The sequence below is a fragment of the Octopus bimaculoides genome, chromosome 11, assembly GCF_046866305.1.
Source record: "Octopus bimaculoides isolate indiv1 chromosome 11, ASM4686630v1, whole genome shotgun sequence".
Taxonomy (NCBI): domain Eukaryota; kingdom Metazoa; phylum Mollusca; class Cephalopoda; order Octopoda; family Octopodidae; genus Octopus; species Octopus bimaculoides.
The window spans coordinates 15,379,231-15,394,086 of NC_142938.1; the positions used below are offsets into that span (position 1 = coordinate 15,379,231).

General features: G+C 40.2%; 1 protein-coding gene across 6 annotated transcripts in view; it reads left to right on the forward strand.

Annotated features, from left to right (window-relative positions):
* Positions 1-14,856, forward strand: part of LOC106869718 (uncharacterized) — a 105,780-nt gene that overhangs the window by 39,263 nt on the left and 51,661 nt on the right. For all 6 annotated transcript variants that reach the window (XM_089359515.1, XM_089359512.1, XM_089359513.1 and 3 more), the window contains one exon: positions 6,604-7,047. In XM_089359515.1, coding sequence (XP_089215641.1) covers positions 6,604-7,047 — 444 coding nt within the window. The remainder of the gene's footprint in view (positions 1-6,603; positions 7,048-14,856) is intronic.

A 14,856-nucleotide genomic window follows, 5' to 3' on the forward strand; every position in this document is an offset into this window, starting at 1 on the left:
GGTTACCAAGTAATTTGCAAAACAGTATCCTCTCAACTGAGCGAGGGTGTATTATTGAGGGAGGTGATTTTGTGCTTGGCGTTCAGCGACTTATTCTTTGTAAGCCTAGTACTTATTCTATTGGTCTATTTTGCTGAACCGCTTAGTTATGGGGATGTAAACACATCAGCATCGGTTGTCAAGCGATGTTGGGGGGACAAACACAGGCACACAAACACACACGAACACACACACATACACGCGCGCGCGCACACACACACACACACGCACGCACGCACACACACACACACACACACACATACATACATATATACAATGGGCTTTTTTTCAGTTTCCGTCTACTAAATCCACTCACAAGGCATGGAAAGCGGACGTTAAACAATGACAATGATGATGATGATGTTGATGATATATCCAATACATATATACAATGCAGACATATATACATACATACTAGACTTATACATACATACATACATACATACATACATTACGTATGTATATACAATACATACATACAATACATATATACCTACGTACATACATATATACATGCATACATACACACACACACACATACACGCACTCACATACATTGTGACATACAGACAGACAGAGAGGGCAGGAGATGGAGGGAGATAGACATGTCACAACAATAAGCTGAAATAAGTGCTATGTTTGTATTATTCCATGACATAAATGGACAATTAACCCCCCACCCCCCCATTCCATTTCTCCTATTATTCCAATAATGGATGTTCTGCCTTGCTTCCAATAACAATGGAATTCCTGACTGTCTGTCTGTGTGTCACGGTAGCCCACAGTCACATCTGATGTATTCTGAGAGAGTCTGAACATGTCATAACAGTAAACTGAAAATAAAATAAAATATTGTTATTATATGCGCAGGAGTGGCTGTGTGGTAAGTAGCTTGCTTACCAACCACATGGTTCTGGGTTCAGTCCCACTGCGTGGCACCTTGGGCAAGTGTCTTCTACTATAGCCTCGGGCCGACCAAAGCCTTGTGAGTGGATTTGGTAGACAGAAACTGAAAGAAGCCCGTCATATATATATATATATATGTATGTATTTGTGTGTCTGTGTTTGTCCCCCCAACATCGCTTGACAACTGATGCTAGTGTGTTTACGTCCCCGTAACTTAGCAGTTTGGCAAAAGATGCCGATAGAATAAGTACTAGGCTTCCAAAGAATAAGTCCTGGGGTCGATTTGCTCGACTAAAGGCGGTGCTCCAGCATGGCCACAGTCAAAAGACTGAAACAAGTCAAAGAGTAAAAGAGTATGTGAGGGAGTTCTGGAAAGTTCCTGGCTCTAAGGGTATTGCGAAAGGTCTGATTGGAAGCCCAACCTCTCTATCTATCTATCTATCTATCTATCTTATTCTTTCACTGACTAAATACAGAGAATACATTCTTCTCTCCACCCTCACCTCACATACTCACTCACTATCTACAAACTTTGCATCTCTCTGATTGGTACTTCTCTCTCTCTCTCTCTCTCTCTCTTTTATCTCCTACTCTCAGTCTCTCACATACTGCCATGCTCTCTCCTCCCCCTCTCTCTCTCTCTCTCTTTCTCTCATTCTCACACCCAGATGTACTAAATAACACCATTTCTTTTCTCTTCCAACCAGACTTCTAAAGAAAATCTCCAAGACATTGATTAACTTGGTGTAATAATTGTGCAGGTGCAGCAATACAGCAAAGCTGCGATACTGCATCATAGCAATACTGCGATACAGAACAAGCCATTATCATGGGCATTCATCTTATTCTTTAGGCTTTTAATTATTCTGTATTTCATAAAACCACACTCACTCTCACACATATCCACACACAAAGGTAGCATACACACACACACACTAGCAACACATACACTCATTCTGCACCAGTATTGACTATACAATATCTATAATAACTAACTATATAGACATATATATATGTATATATATATATATATATATATATATATATATATATTTGACAGGAATGGCAACAAAAGAAAGAAAGAGACCTCAATATTATGCAAATAGAGGAATTTATCTGTAAAAATATGTGACACTTATTCAGTAGCCATGATAAAACTCTGAGTTTCGGATGGCAGGGTGGGGGATCCAGCCCAACATCTCTTCAGTTATCCAGCCATTGAAAATTCCTTTGAAAAATGACTGTCCCTTTGTTTTTAACGGTCATTTTTCAAAGGAATTTTCAATGGCTGGATAACTGAAGAGATGTTGGGCTGGACCCCCCACCCTGCCATCCGAAACTCGGAGTTTTATCATGGCTACTGAATAAGTTGTCACATATTTTTACAGATATATATATATATATATATATATATATATATTGCTTGCTTGCTTCATGCTTTTGCTTGATGGCGGCAGAGGTCTTCCTGAGTTAGTGGTGCCAGGGGCGTCATCTTGCATAGAGCCAACCAGGTCCTCCACCCCTTCCCATTGCTGGTGATTCTGTGTCAACCCTCTGCATCCTCCAAGATGACATTGAGCCTCTGGTGATCTTCCTTATTCACATCCAACCATTTGATGAGGGGCCTGCCATGGGACCTCTTTCAACCCACAGCTGCTGCCTTGAACAAGGCTCATATATCATCATCATCATCATTGTTTAACGTCCGCTTTCCATGCTAGCATGGGTTGGATTATTTAACTGAGGACTGGCGAACCAGATGGCAACACCAGGTTCCAATCTGATTTGGCAGAGTTTCTACAGCTGGATGCCCTTCCTAACGCCAACCACTCCGGGAGTGTAGTGGGTGTTTTTACGTGCCACCGGCACAAAGACCAGTCGGGCGGTACTGGCAACGGCCACGCTCAAAATGGTGTACTTTACATGCCACCTGCACAGGATCCAGTCCGGCAGCACTGGCAATGACCTTGTTCAAATGTCTTTTCCCGTGCCATCAGCACAAGTGCCAGGAAGGTGACGCTAGTAACAATCACGCTCAATTGGTGCTATTTAATGTGTCACTGGCGCGGAAGCCAGACAGCTGCTCTGGCAATGATCACACTTGGACGGTGTTCTTAGCACTCCACTAGCACAGGTGCCATCACATATATATCCTATTATAAATTTGAGTGATGTTTCCCTGTCCATTACGTTTTTATGTTCGTTAACTCCTCCTGGACCGTTGGTGCAAGGACAACGAAACTCAAACCAGCAATTACCCTAATCCCAGGGAATGTCCTAAGAGGATCTATTTTTTTGAGGGCTACCTAATTGGGGCCCCACTGACCCACCGCCCTCTTTTTACTGCATTTTAAACTAAATATATGGCATTGGCAACCAAATCGGAGCAATGACAATGGATTTCATACCATGAACTCCCAAGGACTCAACACAGAGGCATACATCAAGTGCCTGGAGGAGGTAGTGCTGCCCCGGGTTAAGAGAATCGCTGCTGGAAGAGCTCTCCACCATCCCACACAAGCAGAAGAACCTAGTCATGGCTGTCAGACAATTTCTGTGACCACATCACCCCCAACATCTGGCCACCTTATACCCCAGACTTGGTTATATATATATATGTATGTATGTATTCATTCTATCTATCAAAGAAAGCACAAACACACAAGTTCACATGTACCAGAGTTTTTGCCTTCCATATTCACTCACAAGCCTTTGATCAACTCAAGACTATAGCAGAAGGTATTTGCCCAAGGTTTCGCACAGTGGGAGTGAACCTGAAACCATGTGGTTGGGAAGCAAACTTGTTACCTGCACAACCATGTCACCCACATACAAATGGTTCTGTCTCCTTGCTTTGACTTCATGTGATACTTGTAAAACGAATGTTTCTGTCATGCAAAAAGTGTCCTTCATTTCCAATCTTCCTTGATCTTTAAAATGTGTCTGGTTGTGGAGAAATATTGCTTTACTTGGAAACAGGTATGGGTTGGCAATAGGCAGGGCATTCAGCCATAGAAACTCAATCTCAACAAACTCCGTCTGTCCCACCAACCAATGACAAGCATGAAAAACAAGATGTTAGACGATGATGACGATAGCTATGACGACAACAATGATGATGATGATGATGATGTTAGAGACCTTTCAGTATGTGTGTGCGTGTGTGTGTGTATTTATAATCCTCAAAACTTTTGGCCTGTGAATTATTTATTTAGCTCTAAAACCAAATAAAAATATACATACTCTTGGATTCTTGAATTTTGCATTGTATTTATCATGTTTATTCAATGAAGACTCTCGCTTTCTCTCTCTATCTCTCTCTCTCTCTCTCTCTCTCTCTCTCTCTCTCTCTCTTTCTCTCTCTCTTTCCTTCTCTCTGTCTCTTTTTCATTCTGTCTCTTTCTCTTTTTCTTTCTCATTCTCTATATGTATGTTTGTGAATACGTGCATATACCTACACAGATGTACAAACTACATATGTGTGTGTTTGTGTGTGTGTGTGTGTGTGTGTGTGTGTGTGTGTGTGTGTGTGTGTGTAGATAAATATAGATATATGTATATACATACATTCATACATACATACATTTACATACACATACATACAATAAGATGTTATATAATGAGAGCCAAAAAAGGAAAACAGGCACTTGGAAATATAGGTCACATATATCAAGAAATAGGACATATATATATATGTATATATATATATATAAACATGTGTAATGTATTTATTTTCAAGTGTTTATTCATTTCTGGCTATAATTAGACCATCAGTCAGAATGTATTGCGATATTTCCTGCAGCTCTACGCAGGAAATATTTCAATTTGTGTATATAAGGAACCACTTTTCACCTAAACACCTCTTATTAAAAAAAGACGATAGAGCTCAAATTTTCTCTTTTATTAAGGATGTTTTTGTGTTTTCTTTTCAGTCTTTTTACATGTCTGTGATTAGTTGTCATTTCTAAAACACATCTACGTTTAAATTAAACACTGTTTATTCATTTATCGTATGCAAACCTAAATACATTCTGTTTTATGGATGTAAGTAAGAATCATATTTGCTTATATATGATATGAATTCATGTATAATATATACCCATAATTAAGGGCAATAAACTCTCGGAAGCAAAACATATTTTTCATTTATAATAGGCAGTGACTTTTCTTTAGTATTATTACGTTTTAGACTGTTTAGTCAGATTTATTATAATTGCTGTGTAAAATGCAGCAATTATAATGCAGCAGCACCTTGAGGGGTTCAGTCAAACAAATTGACTCCAGCACTCTTTTTTTTAACCTTGGTACTTATTTTATCAGTCTTTTTAGGTAAACTACTAAGTTATGGAATGTAAACCAACATCCACTGGTTGTCAAGTGGTGTCAGGGGACAAACGCTAACACACTCACTTGCAGGGGACACACATACATGCACCCCCACACACACACGTATGAACACATACACACTCACACATGGACATGCTCATGTATATTGACAATAGGCTTGTTTCAGTTTCTCTCAATCAGATCCACTCACAAAGCTTTGTCAGTCCAAGGCTATAGTAGAAGACACTGCCCCAAAGTATCACACAGTGGAACTAAACCTGGAACCATGTGGATGGGTAGCAAACTTCTTACCACCTGAGAATGTTTAGCCAGATTTATTATAATTGCTGTATAAATATATTTAATGACATAAAAAATGCATGGGCATATTAGATGCATCTCTATATCAGCAGTACATATTCAGGAAAAATATTTTTAGTGTATGAGAGCTTATAATATTTAAAGTAACTTCACATATATGGAGTTGCTTTTTCAAGACATTGTTTCAGAAAAAAATAGTGTCTTATAAGTCATCAAATAGCTTACATCTCTTAAATGAACCAAGAATTAAATTCAAATGTGACAACAACTTCTCACTTACAGCCTAAACCAGTAGAGTTTTAAAATCTTTACTGGTTTAGGCCCATAATTGTAAAGCTGTTTTGATATGAACATTTTGGGTATCACATAATTATATCTTTTAATGAAATAAAGCATATATTACATTTATGAATTTTTTTTCCGAGATTCTTGATGTGAAATTGGGTGATGAAGCATATTGTTATATTTCGGGATTGACTTTTTTAAAATTTTTTCTGGTGGGTGGGCAGCAAGGGTAAAAAACGAAAATGACCATCCTGAAATATAACAAAACAATTATTTTTCGTATGTGTATTTCGTGTGCAAGATTCTTGATGTGGATACGTGTGTTGAAAGAAATACAATTAAACCTTGGGAGAGGCATTATGCTGGTAATAAACACACGCACTATTTCAGTCCTTTATTAATTTATCTTATTTAGGTAAACAACTAAGTTATGGAATGTAAAAAAAATAAATAAATAAATAAAAAACTAAATACTGTTTATAAATTAATAAAGGACTGAACCAGTGCGTGTGTTTATTACCAGCGTAATACACCTCTCCCAAGGTTTAATTGTAAAGCAATTATTATTACACATGAATAAATATGATATATCTTCAGTGAAGCAAAAATGTATCTCAGCCCTTTAAAATGTATGATAGAGTGACAAGCTCAGATATCAGCAAGAATATAAACCTACCGTTCTAAAATTCTATCTTCTCTCTCTCTCTCTCTCTCTCTCTTGCACAGGTATCTGCTTCCCACCCCTATTTGGTGAAGCCACGCCGCCGTAGCCGTTGGATATTGTCTGACAACAGCCCAGTAGCCACTCGAATCTGTGTCTTAGACATTGTCTGTCTACTTCCGTCGACCAGCACCTGGATCCCTATTCCGAGAGGTGACACTCGCAAGATGCTTGCCGATAGCGGCCTCATCAAGAAGCTACAGATCACGTCAACATCGACGGAAGACGAGCTGAAGCATATGATCTCGAACCTCTTCAGCGTGTCGTTCAACCTCGCTGAAGATGAGCTGCTTCCTTTCGACTACTTGCGAACGCAACCGAGTTGTAAGCGTCTGGTGCGTCCGGAAGTTACAGAGGACTGGCACTGGGGTGGACGTGAAGTGGCTAACCTGGCAGGTCAAGGCTGTTTGTATATCGTCTCCAAGATCCCATTGTCTTTAGATTCAAAGGTAAGACAAATCAGTTCCAATCTTGCTTGTTCGTGTTTTTAATTTGTTACTGTCGTTATTACTATCATCCTCCTCATCATCATCGTTATCATTATTATTATTATTATTATTATTATTATTATTATTATTCTTACTAAGGAACAATAAGAAGAATGCGACTGTTATTGTATGAAGAATATTTCTATACTTCATGTGTCTTCCACAAGTTCAAAATAATCATCTCAATCTACTTCATTTTGGTAATATTTAAGGATTAATTTTACTCCTCCCAAAGGTAAAGGAACAATAAGAAGAGCGCAACTGTTATTGAATGAACAATATTATTATTATTATTATTATTATTATTATTATTTGTAAAGAATAACAAGTTTAGAAAGGTATAACAATGCATGCACTATAGAACAAAAAATGGACTATATACCTGTTGTAACAGACTCCAGCAAATAAGATCTGAAGAAGGAATTGTAATTCCAAAATATCATCGGACTATAAATAACCAAGTTACAACAGGTATATAGTCCATTTTTTGTTCTATAGTGCATTGTTATACCATTCTAAACTTTTTATTCTTTACAAACAATACACAATGCTTCAAGCGAACTACAATACTCTATTATTATTATTATTATTATTATTATTATTCAGCCAGCATTCCAACACACAGCCTAGTGGTTATGGTGTTGCACTCACGATCTAGAAATCAGGATTTCAATTCCTAGACTGGGTGGTGCGTTGTGTTCTTGTGCAAAACGCTTCATCTCACCTTTGCTCTACAATCACTTGGACACCTGACATGTGGTACACTGTGCACCTGTTCAGACAACGTCAATTTGATGGAGCGGCTGAGCTAATGTGCAGCATGAACATTTGATCATTATAAACTTGTGCTGGTCATTCAGCAAAAAGCTGAACGCTCATACGCCATCTGCAACAGGAGAACCCATCATTAAAGCATTGGCCAAAATACCTTTAAATTCTGAGTTTAGCTCCTGCCAAGGTCAACTTTGTCATCCCTCACTCTAACAATTCTGCCAGCTCAATAATAACAATTGTTATTTCTAATATAGGCACAAGGCCTGTAATTTGAAAGAGAGGGCTGGTCACTTACATCAGCCCCAATACTTAGCTAGTACTTTAGCTAGTAAGGATGAAAGGTAAAATTGACCGTATCAGAATTTGAACTCAGAATGTAATGAGCCAGAAGAAGTACACTAAGCATTTTGCCTGATGCACTAACGATTCTACTGGCAATTTTAGGGAGATCAGGTAAGTAGATGACATCAACCCCAGTACTCAGCTGGTACTTATTTTATCAATAGCCAAAACGATGTCAGGTAAGGTTGACCTTGGCAGCATTTGAACTCACGATGTAAAGAACCAGAAGAAATGTCATTAAGTGTTTTTTCGAATATGCTTATAATTGTGCTGCTTTGATGATAATAATAACAATAATGATTTCTTTCTTTTCTTTTTTTTTTTTTTTTGCCACAGTGACATATTACGAAGGGGACATTACAAGGAGAGTTTACAATTTCTGTTGGGGTTTTGCATAAAAGATGGAGGCAAGAAAAGAGGGAAAATGAGATAAACATATGCATTGTTTGCAAAATATGTGAATACATTTATGATGCTACCCTCCTGATACAGAGGAACCTCTAGTTAGGGCCAATCAATGAACCCCACTGATCCAAGATGACCCTGACCACCAAGGGCACAAGTTTTCGCCCCCAAGTGTTGTTCTTCAATCTGCAAGAACATGTTTAGAGAAGGTCCATTCACCCTAACCACTTTTGTCACAGTCATCAACTTTTTGATAGACTTTCCAATGGGAGAACATTTCCCTCTCGACCCACACTTTCCATTCCAGTTGGATTTACAAAAAGTCAATGGGGACTTAACCAAAAATGATGTCTGTCCTCATCCATGTATGCAACCTCCTTTTTCCATGACCACTAGACAAAGGAACACTGTCTGCCTTACCTTGTTAAAAGTAGGTGGTGGAACAATCTTCACTATGGTCTTGGACAAACAGCTCTTTTGATTTAACTCCACAAGTCAGCAATACTTGAACACTGCATGAGTGCATGCAATGCAGTTTTGTCACTTTGCACACATCTCCAGTAGACCCACCTGGTTGTACTTCTGTCTTTGTATGGTTTATCTTAAATGAACAGTGCTCCTCAGTAGCATTGTCAAGCCAGGAATTTCTGGAAGTTATCCATGGTTGTCCCTGGTCTAAAAAGTGGAGGCATATGGCTCAGTGGTTAGGGTGTTGGACTCATGATCATAAGATTGTGGTTTTGATTCCTGGACCAGGCAACGCGTTGTGTTCTTGAGCGAAACACTTCATTTCACATTGCTTCAGTCCACTCAGCTGGCAAAAATGAGTAATCATGCGACGGACCAGCGTCCCATCCAGATAAGGGAATATGTACGGGGTTGATAAAATAAGTACCAGTTGAACACTGGGGTCGATGTAATCAACTCATCCCCTTCCTCCAAAATTGTTGCCCTTGTCTAAAAACTGACCAGCATCCTGTTCAGGTGGGGAATTTATATACCATGGCCCTTATGAGTCAACATGACCCAAGAAAGTAATTTTACTTTTACCTGGTCTAAAAGTCATCTGAAACAGACCAGGTAGTTCATTCTCATCACCGCCTACATTTCCCAAGAATATCATTACTCTTACCTACCTCTAGATCTCTGTATATTGCTAACATAGAATTCCACCAACTGCACAGCTCGACTGGTGGTAAGCAATGTGCACCTGATGACATTACAGGTGCCAGGCACCTAGTGTTGGTCTTTTCTTGTCCCACGAATACTATTCAAAGAGATGAACTGCAGAAAGACATATCTTACAAACAGAAATGACACCTGCTCATTGTCCAGAAAAATCTGCAGGTGTCACGGCCTCAGCTTGTGTCTGTGTAATAGCCATGGCATGTCAAGACAGCCTTCAAGAAGTTGCTGGCAACAGGTGGACCGTCTGACCAGTGGAATGCATTCTTCAGCAAAAAATGGAAAAGTAGATGGCTGCAGTCTGACCAAATGTGAACTGGGACAAGATACAGCAGTGAGGTGATAAGTTATTACAGGGGTGGACAGATCTATTAGGGATCACACACTAATATCAATAATAATAACGATGATGATTTTAATAACAATTGTAATTATACCAATGAAATCAGAAATAATATTAGTGATAGTAATATTATTGTTATTCTGCATTCACTCAAATTAGTAGTTAGTTGTTGTTGGCACTCCGTCGCTTACGACGTCGAGGGTTCCAGTTGATCCGATCAACGGAACAGCCTGCTCGTGGAATTAACGTGCAAGTGGCTGAGCACTCCACAGACACGTGTACCCTTAACGTAGTTCTCGGGGATATTCAGCGTGACACAGTGTGACAAGGCTGACCCTTTGAATTACAGGCACAACAGAAACAGGAAGTAAGAATGAAAGAAAGTTGTGGTGGAAGAGTACAGCAGGGGTCGCCACCATCCCCTGCCGGAGCATTGTGGAGGTTTAGGTGTTTCCGCTCAATAAACACTCACAACGCCCGGTCTGGGAATCGAAACCGCAATCCTATGACCACGAGTCCGTTGCCCTAACCACTGGGCCATTGTGCCTGCACTTTCACTCAAATTACGATGTAGGAAAAATGAAAGGACCTGTATAGAGATCATTCCAGTCATTTGACTTGTCAGATTGAACTCCTGTCACCAGATATAACAGTTAAGATATAATATATACGTGTAAAGACATTCGAGCGAGATCGTTGCCAGTGCCGCCGAACTGGCTCCTGTGCAGGTGGCACGTAAAATACACCATTTGAGCGTGGCCGTTGCCAGTACCGCCTGACTGGCCTTCATACCGGTGGCACATAAAAGCACCTACTACACTCTCGGAGTGGTTGACATTAGGAAGGGCATCCAGCTGTAGAAACTCTGCCAAATCAGATTGGAGGCTGGTGTAGCCATCTGGTTTCACCAGTCCTCAGTCAAATCGTCCAACCCATGCTAGCATGGAAAGCGGACATTAAACGATGATGATGATGATGATAATATATATATATATATATATATATATATATAGCACCCACTACACTCTCAGAGTGGTTGGTGTTAGGAAGGGCATCCAGCTGTACAAACTCTGCCAAATCAGATTGGAGCCTGGTGTAGCCATCTGGTTTCACCCGTCCTCAGTCAAATCGTCCAACCCATGCTAGCATGGAAAGCGGACTTTAAACGACGATGATGATGATCCTCCCACGAAGGATGATGACAGCTACACATCATGGAAAATTGAACTAAAGAAGCTGTAGGTATGGTTGGTGTAAATATCTCGGCTTGCTTATTATAATTCCTACCTCTTTGTCGTTTTTACCGCAAAGTGCTTGACCAGCAAATTGAATTCACAGAAAACCAATTTCTTTTTTTGCTGTTTTAAAATCACAGATCCATTTAGCTAATCACCCACTTGAAATATTCATTATGATATCATCATCATCATCTTTATCATTGTCGTGATGATCATTTTAATGTCCGATTTTTCATGTTTGCAGGGGTTAGACAGAATTTATTGAGGCATATTTTTCTGCCTGGGTAACCCCTTCTTTCACCAGCATCCCCTGTTTCCTCATGGCCAGCCATGTTTTCATGAAAGGCTGGAAATGATTGATATTGCTTGTATGATGGTGATGCTCGTTTACAACCTACATGCAATGTTGTGATGAGGACACACACACACACACACACACACACACACACACACACATACTCTTTTACTTGTTTCAGTCGTTTGACTGCGGCCATGCTGGAGCACCGCCTTTAGTCGAGCAAATCGACCCCAGGACTTATTCTTTGTAAGCCTAGTACTTATTCTATCGGTTCCTTTTGCTGAACCGCTAAGTTACGGGGACGTAAACACACCAGCATTGGTTGTCAAGCGATGTTGGGGGGACAAACACAGACACACAAACACATACACACACATACATATATATACATATATACGACGGGCTTCTTTCAGTTTCCGTCTACCAAATCCACTCACAAGGCTTTGGTCAGCCCGAGGCTATAGTAGAAGACACTTGCCCAAGGTGCCACACAGTGGGACTGAACCCAGAACCATGTGGTTGGTAAGCAAGCTACTTACCACACAGCCACTATATAGACACCAGTGTGACTGTATTTTTGAGAAGCCTACTTCCCAACTATGTGTGTTTGGGTTCAATCCTACTGCACAGCACCTTGGACAAGTGTCTTCTGTTGTAGCCCTGGACTGAATAAAGCCTTGTGAAAGGATTTTGAAGACGGAAACTGAAAGAAGCTCAAATATGTGTGTGTGTGTTTGTATTCGTGTGTGTGTGTGTGTGTGTGTGTGTGTGTGTGTGTGTGTATGTGTGTGCACCCTTGTCTAGACATCATATGTTGGTTGTAAATGAGTATATATGTCATGCATGCGAGGTTATTCTTTCCCAGTTTTCTGTAAAAAAGCATGTCTAGCAATGGGAAGATATTACTTTTCTTGGAAACAGATTAGGGTTGGTTACAAGAACGTGGATCTGGTTGTAGCATATATACCTCAACAAATCCTATCTGGAAAAGTGGATGTCAAAAATAACAACGAGCTTCTTTCAATTTCCATCTATTAAATCCACTTGCAAGGCTTTGGTCAGCCTAGGGCTACAGTAAAAAGCACATGCCCGAGGTGCCATGCACTGGGAGTGAACCTAGAACCTCATGATTAGCATTTCACTTTTGAAATCTTTTAAAACTACACAGATACACTGCTATGTGTGTGTCTTATATGATTGCTTTTGTAAAATTTGATTATCTTATTTTAACTCCTGGATTTAGCCATCGTTTCTTCTATACTGTATAAGAATGGCACTCCATAGGTTAGAACAATGAGGATTCTAGGTGATCCAAGCAACTGAATAGTCTGCTTGTGAAATTAACGTGTACGTGGCTGAGTATTCCACAGACATGTGTACACTTATTGTAGTTCTCAGAGAGATTCAGTGTGACACGAGTATGACAAGGCTGGTTCTTTGAAATACAGGTACTACTCATTTCTGCCAGCTGAGTGAACTGGAGCAACATGTCACCAGGAATTGAACTCATGAACTTGTGATTGTGAGCCAAATAACTTAACCACTCAGCCATGTGCCTTCACTCATATAAGAATACAGGCATCACATTCTAAATACTCATTTATGGCACAGTTCTGTTTGTTCTAATACAATTTTTGGTCTATCACAGTAAATTTTATTATCACCCAGATTTCAGTCCGTTGCCACATGTCACTCATTCTTTGGCCTCTGTTCCTCAGAGCCATCTAGTCTGGTGCCACCTTCACAGGTGCACTCTCAACTAAACTCATTATCCCTCTTATTTTTACCCTTATGTCCAAACTCCCATACCCGGCACTTACCACTATTCTACATCTGCCTCCTCATAATATTGGTCCTCTAGAATCCCCCCACCCCCTGCACGATGTTCATTGTATCAATTCCACCAGTCTTGGAGGACTTGTGAAAACCATGAGCAATTGCTCCTTCTGTCCGGATCTAATTGCTGAAATAAAGACAATCTGCATTCCACAAATTGTTTTTGTTGGCACTCCATCGCTTACGACGTCGAGGGTTCCAGTTGATCCGATCAACGGAACAGCCTGCTCGTGAAATTAACGTGCAAGTGGCTGAACACTCCACTAGACACGTGTACCCTTAACGTAGTTTTCAGGGATATTCAGCGTGACACAATGTGACACGGCTGACCCTTTGAATTACAGGCACAAAAGAAACAGGAGGTAAGAGTGAGAGAAAGTTGTGGTAGAAGAGTACAGCAGGGTTCGCCACCATTCCCTGCCGGAGCCTCCTGGAGCTTTTAGGTGTTTTCGCTCAATAAACACTCACAACGCCCGGTCTGGGAATCGAAACTGCAATCCTATGACCGCGAGTCCGCTGCCCTAACCACTGGGCCATTGCGCCTCCACGCATTCCACAAACACACAGAGTGCAATGGGAAGACTTTTTTGAGAGGAGAAATATCTCGGTCTTCACAGCATTTATTTTCATCTTTATCCTACAACACTTGGCAGTGAAGCCATTTAATACAAGCTGGAGATTATCTTCTGATCAACCAAATAGTACCATGTCATCTACAAATGTGAGCCAACCAATCCCCACTTAATGAAGGATCTTTGGAATATCATTACTCAAGAAGGTGTGTAGCTTGGAGTCTTTCCGAGTTCAAGCTGCTACTTCTCCATATCAAGAGGTTACAGCTCTGATACTATGGATATGTGGTCAGAATGCTGCAGGAAAGAATTATACAACAGATTCTTCAACTAAGCCAACTAGCAGGAGACCTAGTGGTAGACCATAAATGGAATGGTTGGATAATAATAATAATAATACCCATCGTCTCGGTTGTGCATGGGAATCCAGCAGGAAAGTTTATTGACAGTTTCTTCTGACAGGACCCTATGGAGGGAGAAAATGCATGACAGGACCCTATGGAGCAAAAGCATAAGGATTCTACCCCCCCCCCCCCCCGCCTCACCCTGTGACTTTTCAAGAAATAGTGAGTAACGAAAATGGATGGATGGAAAACAACTTGTTAAATAAATATATTTCTGTCACAATTATTCCTACTGTTACATACCCTTCTGCTGTCACACAAATTTGACCATGTCACATTTCACTCAGTCACATTAATCCCTGCTGTTACTCATTCTATTCCAATGGAATATTCCATATGCTGTCACTCAAATTTTACTGTCACACTTCACTCT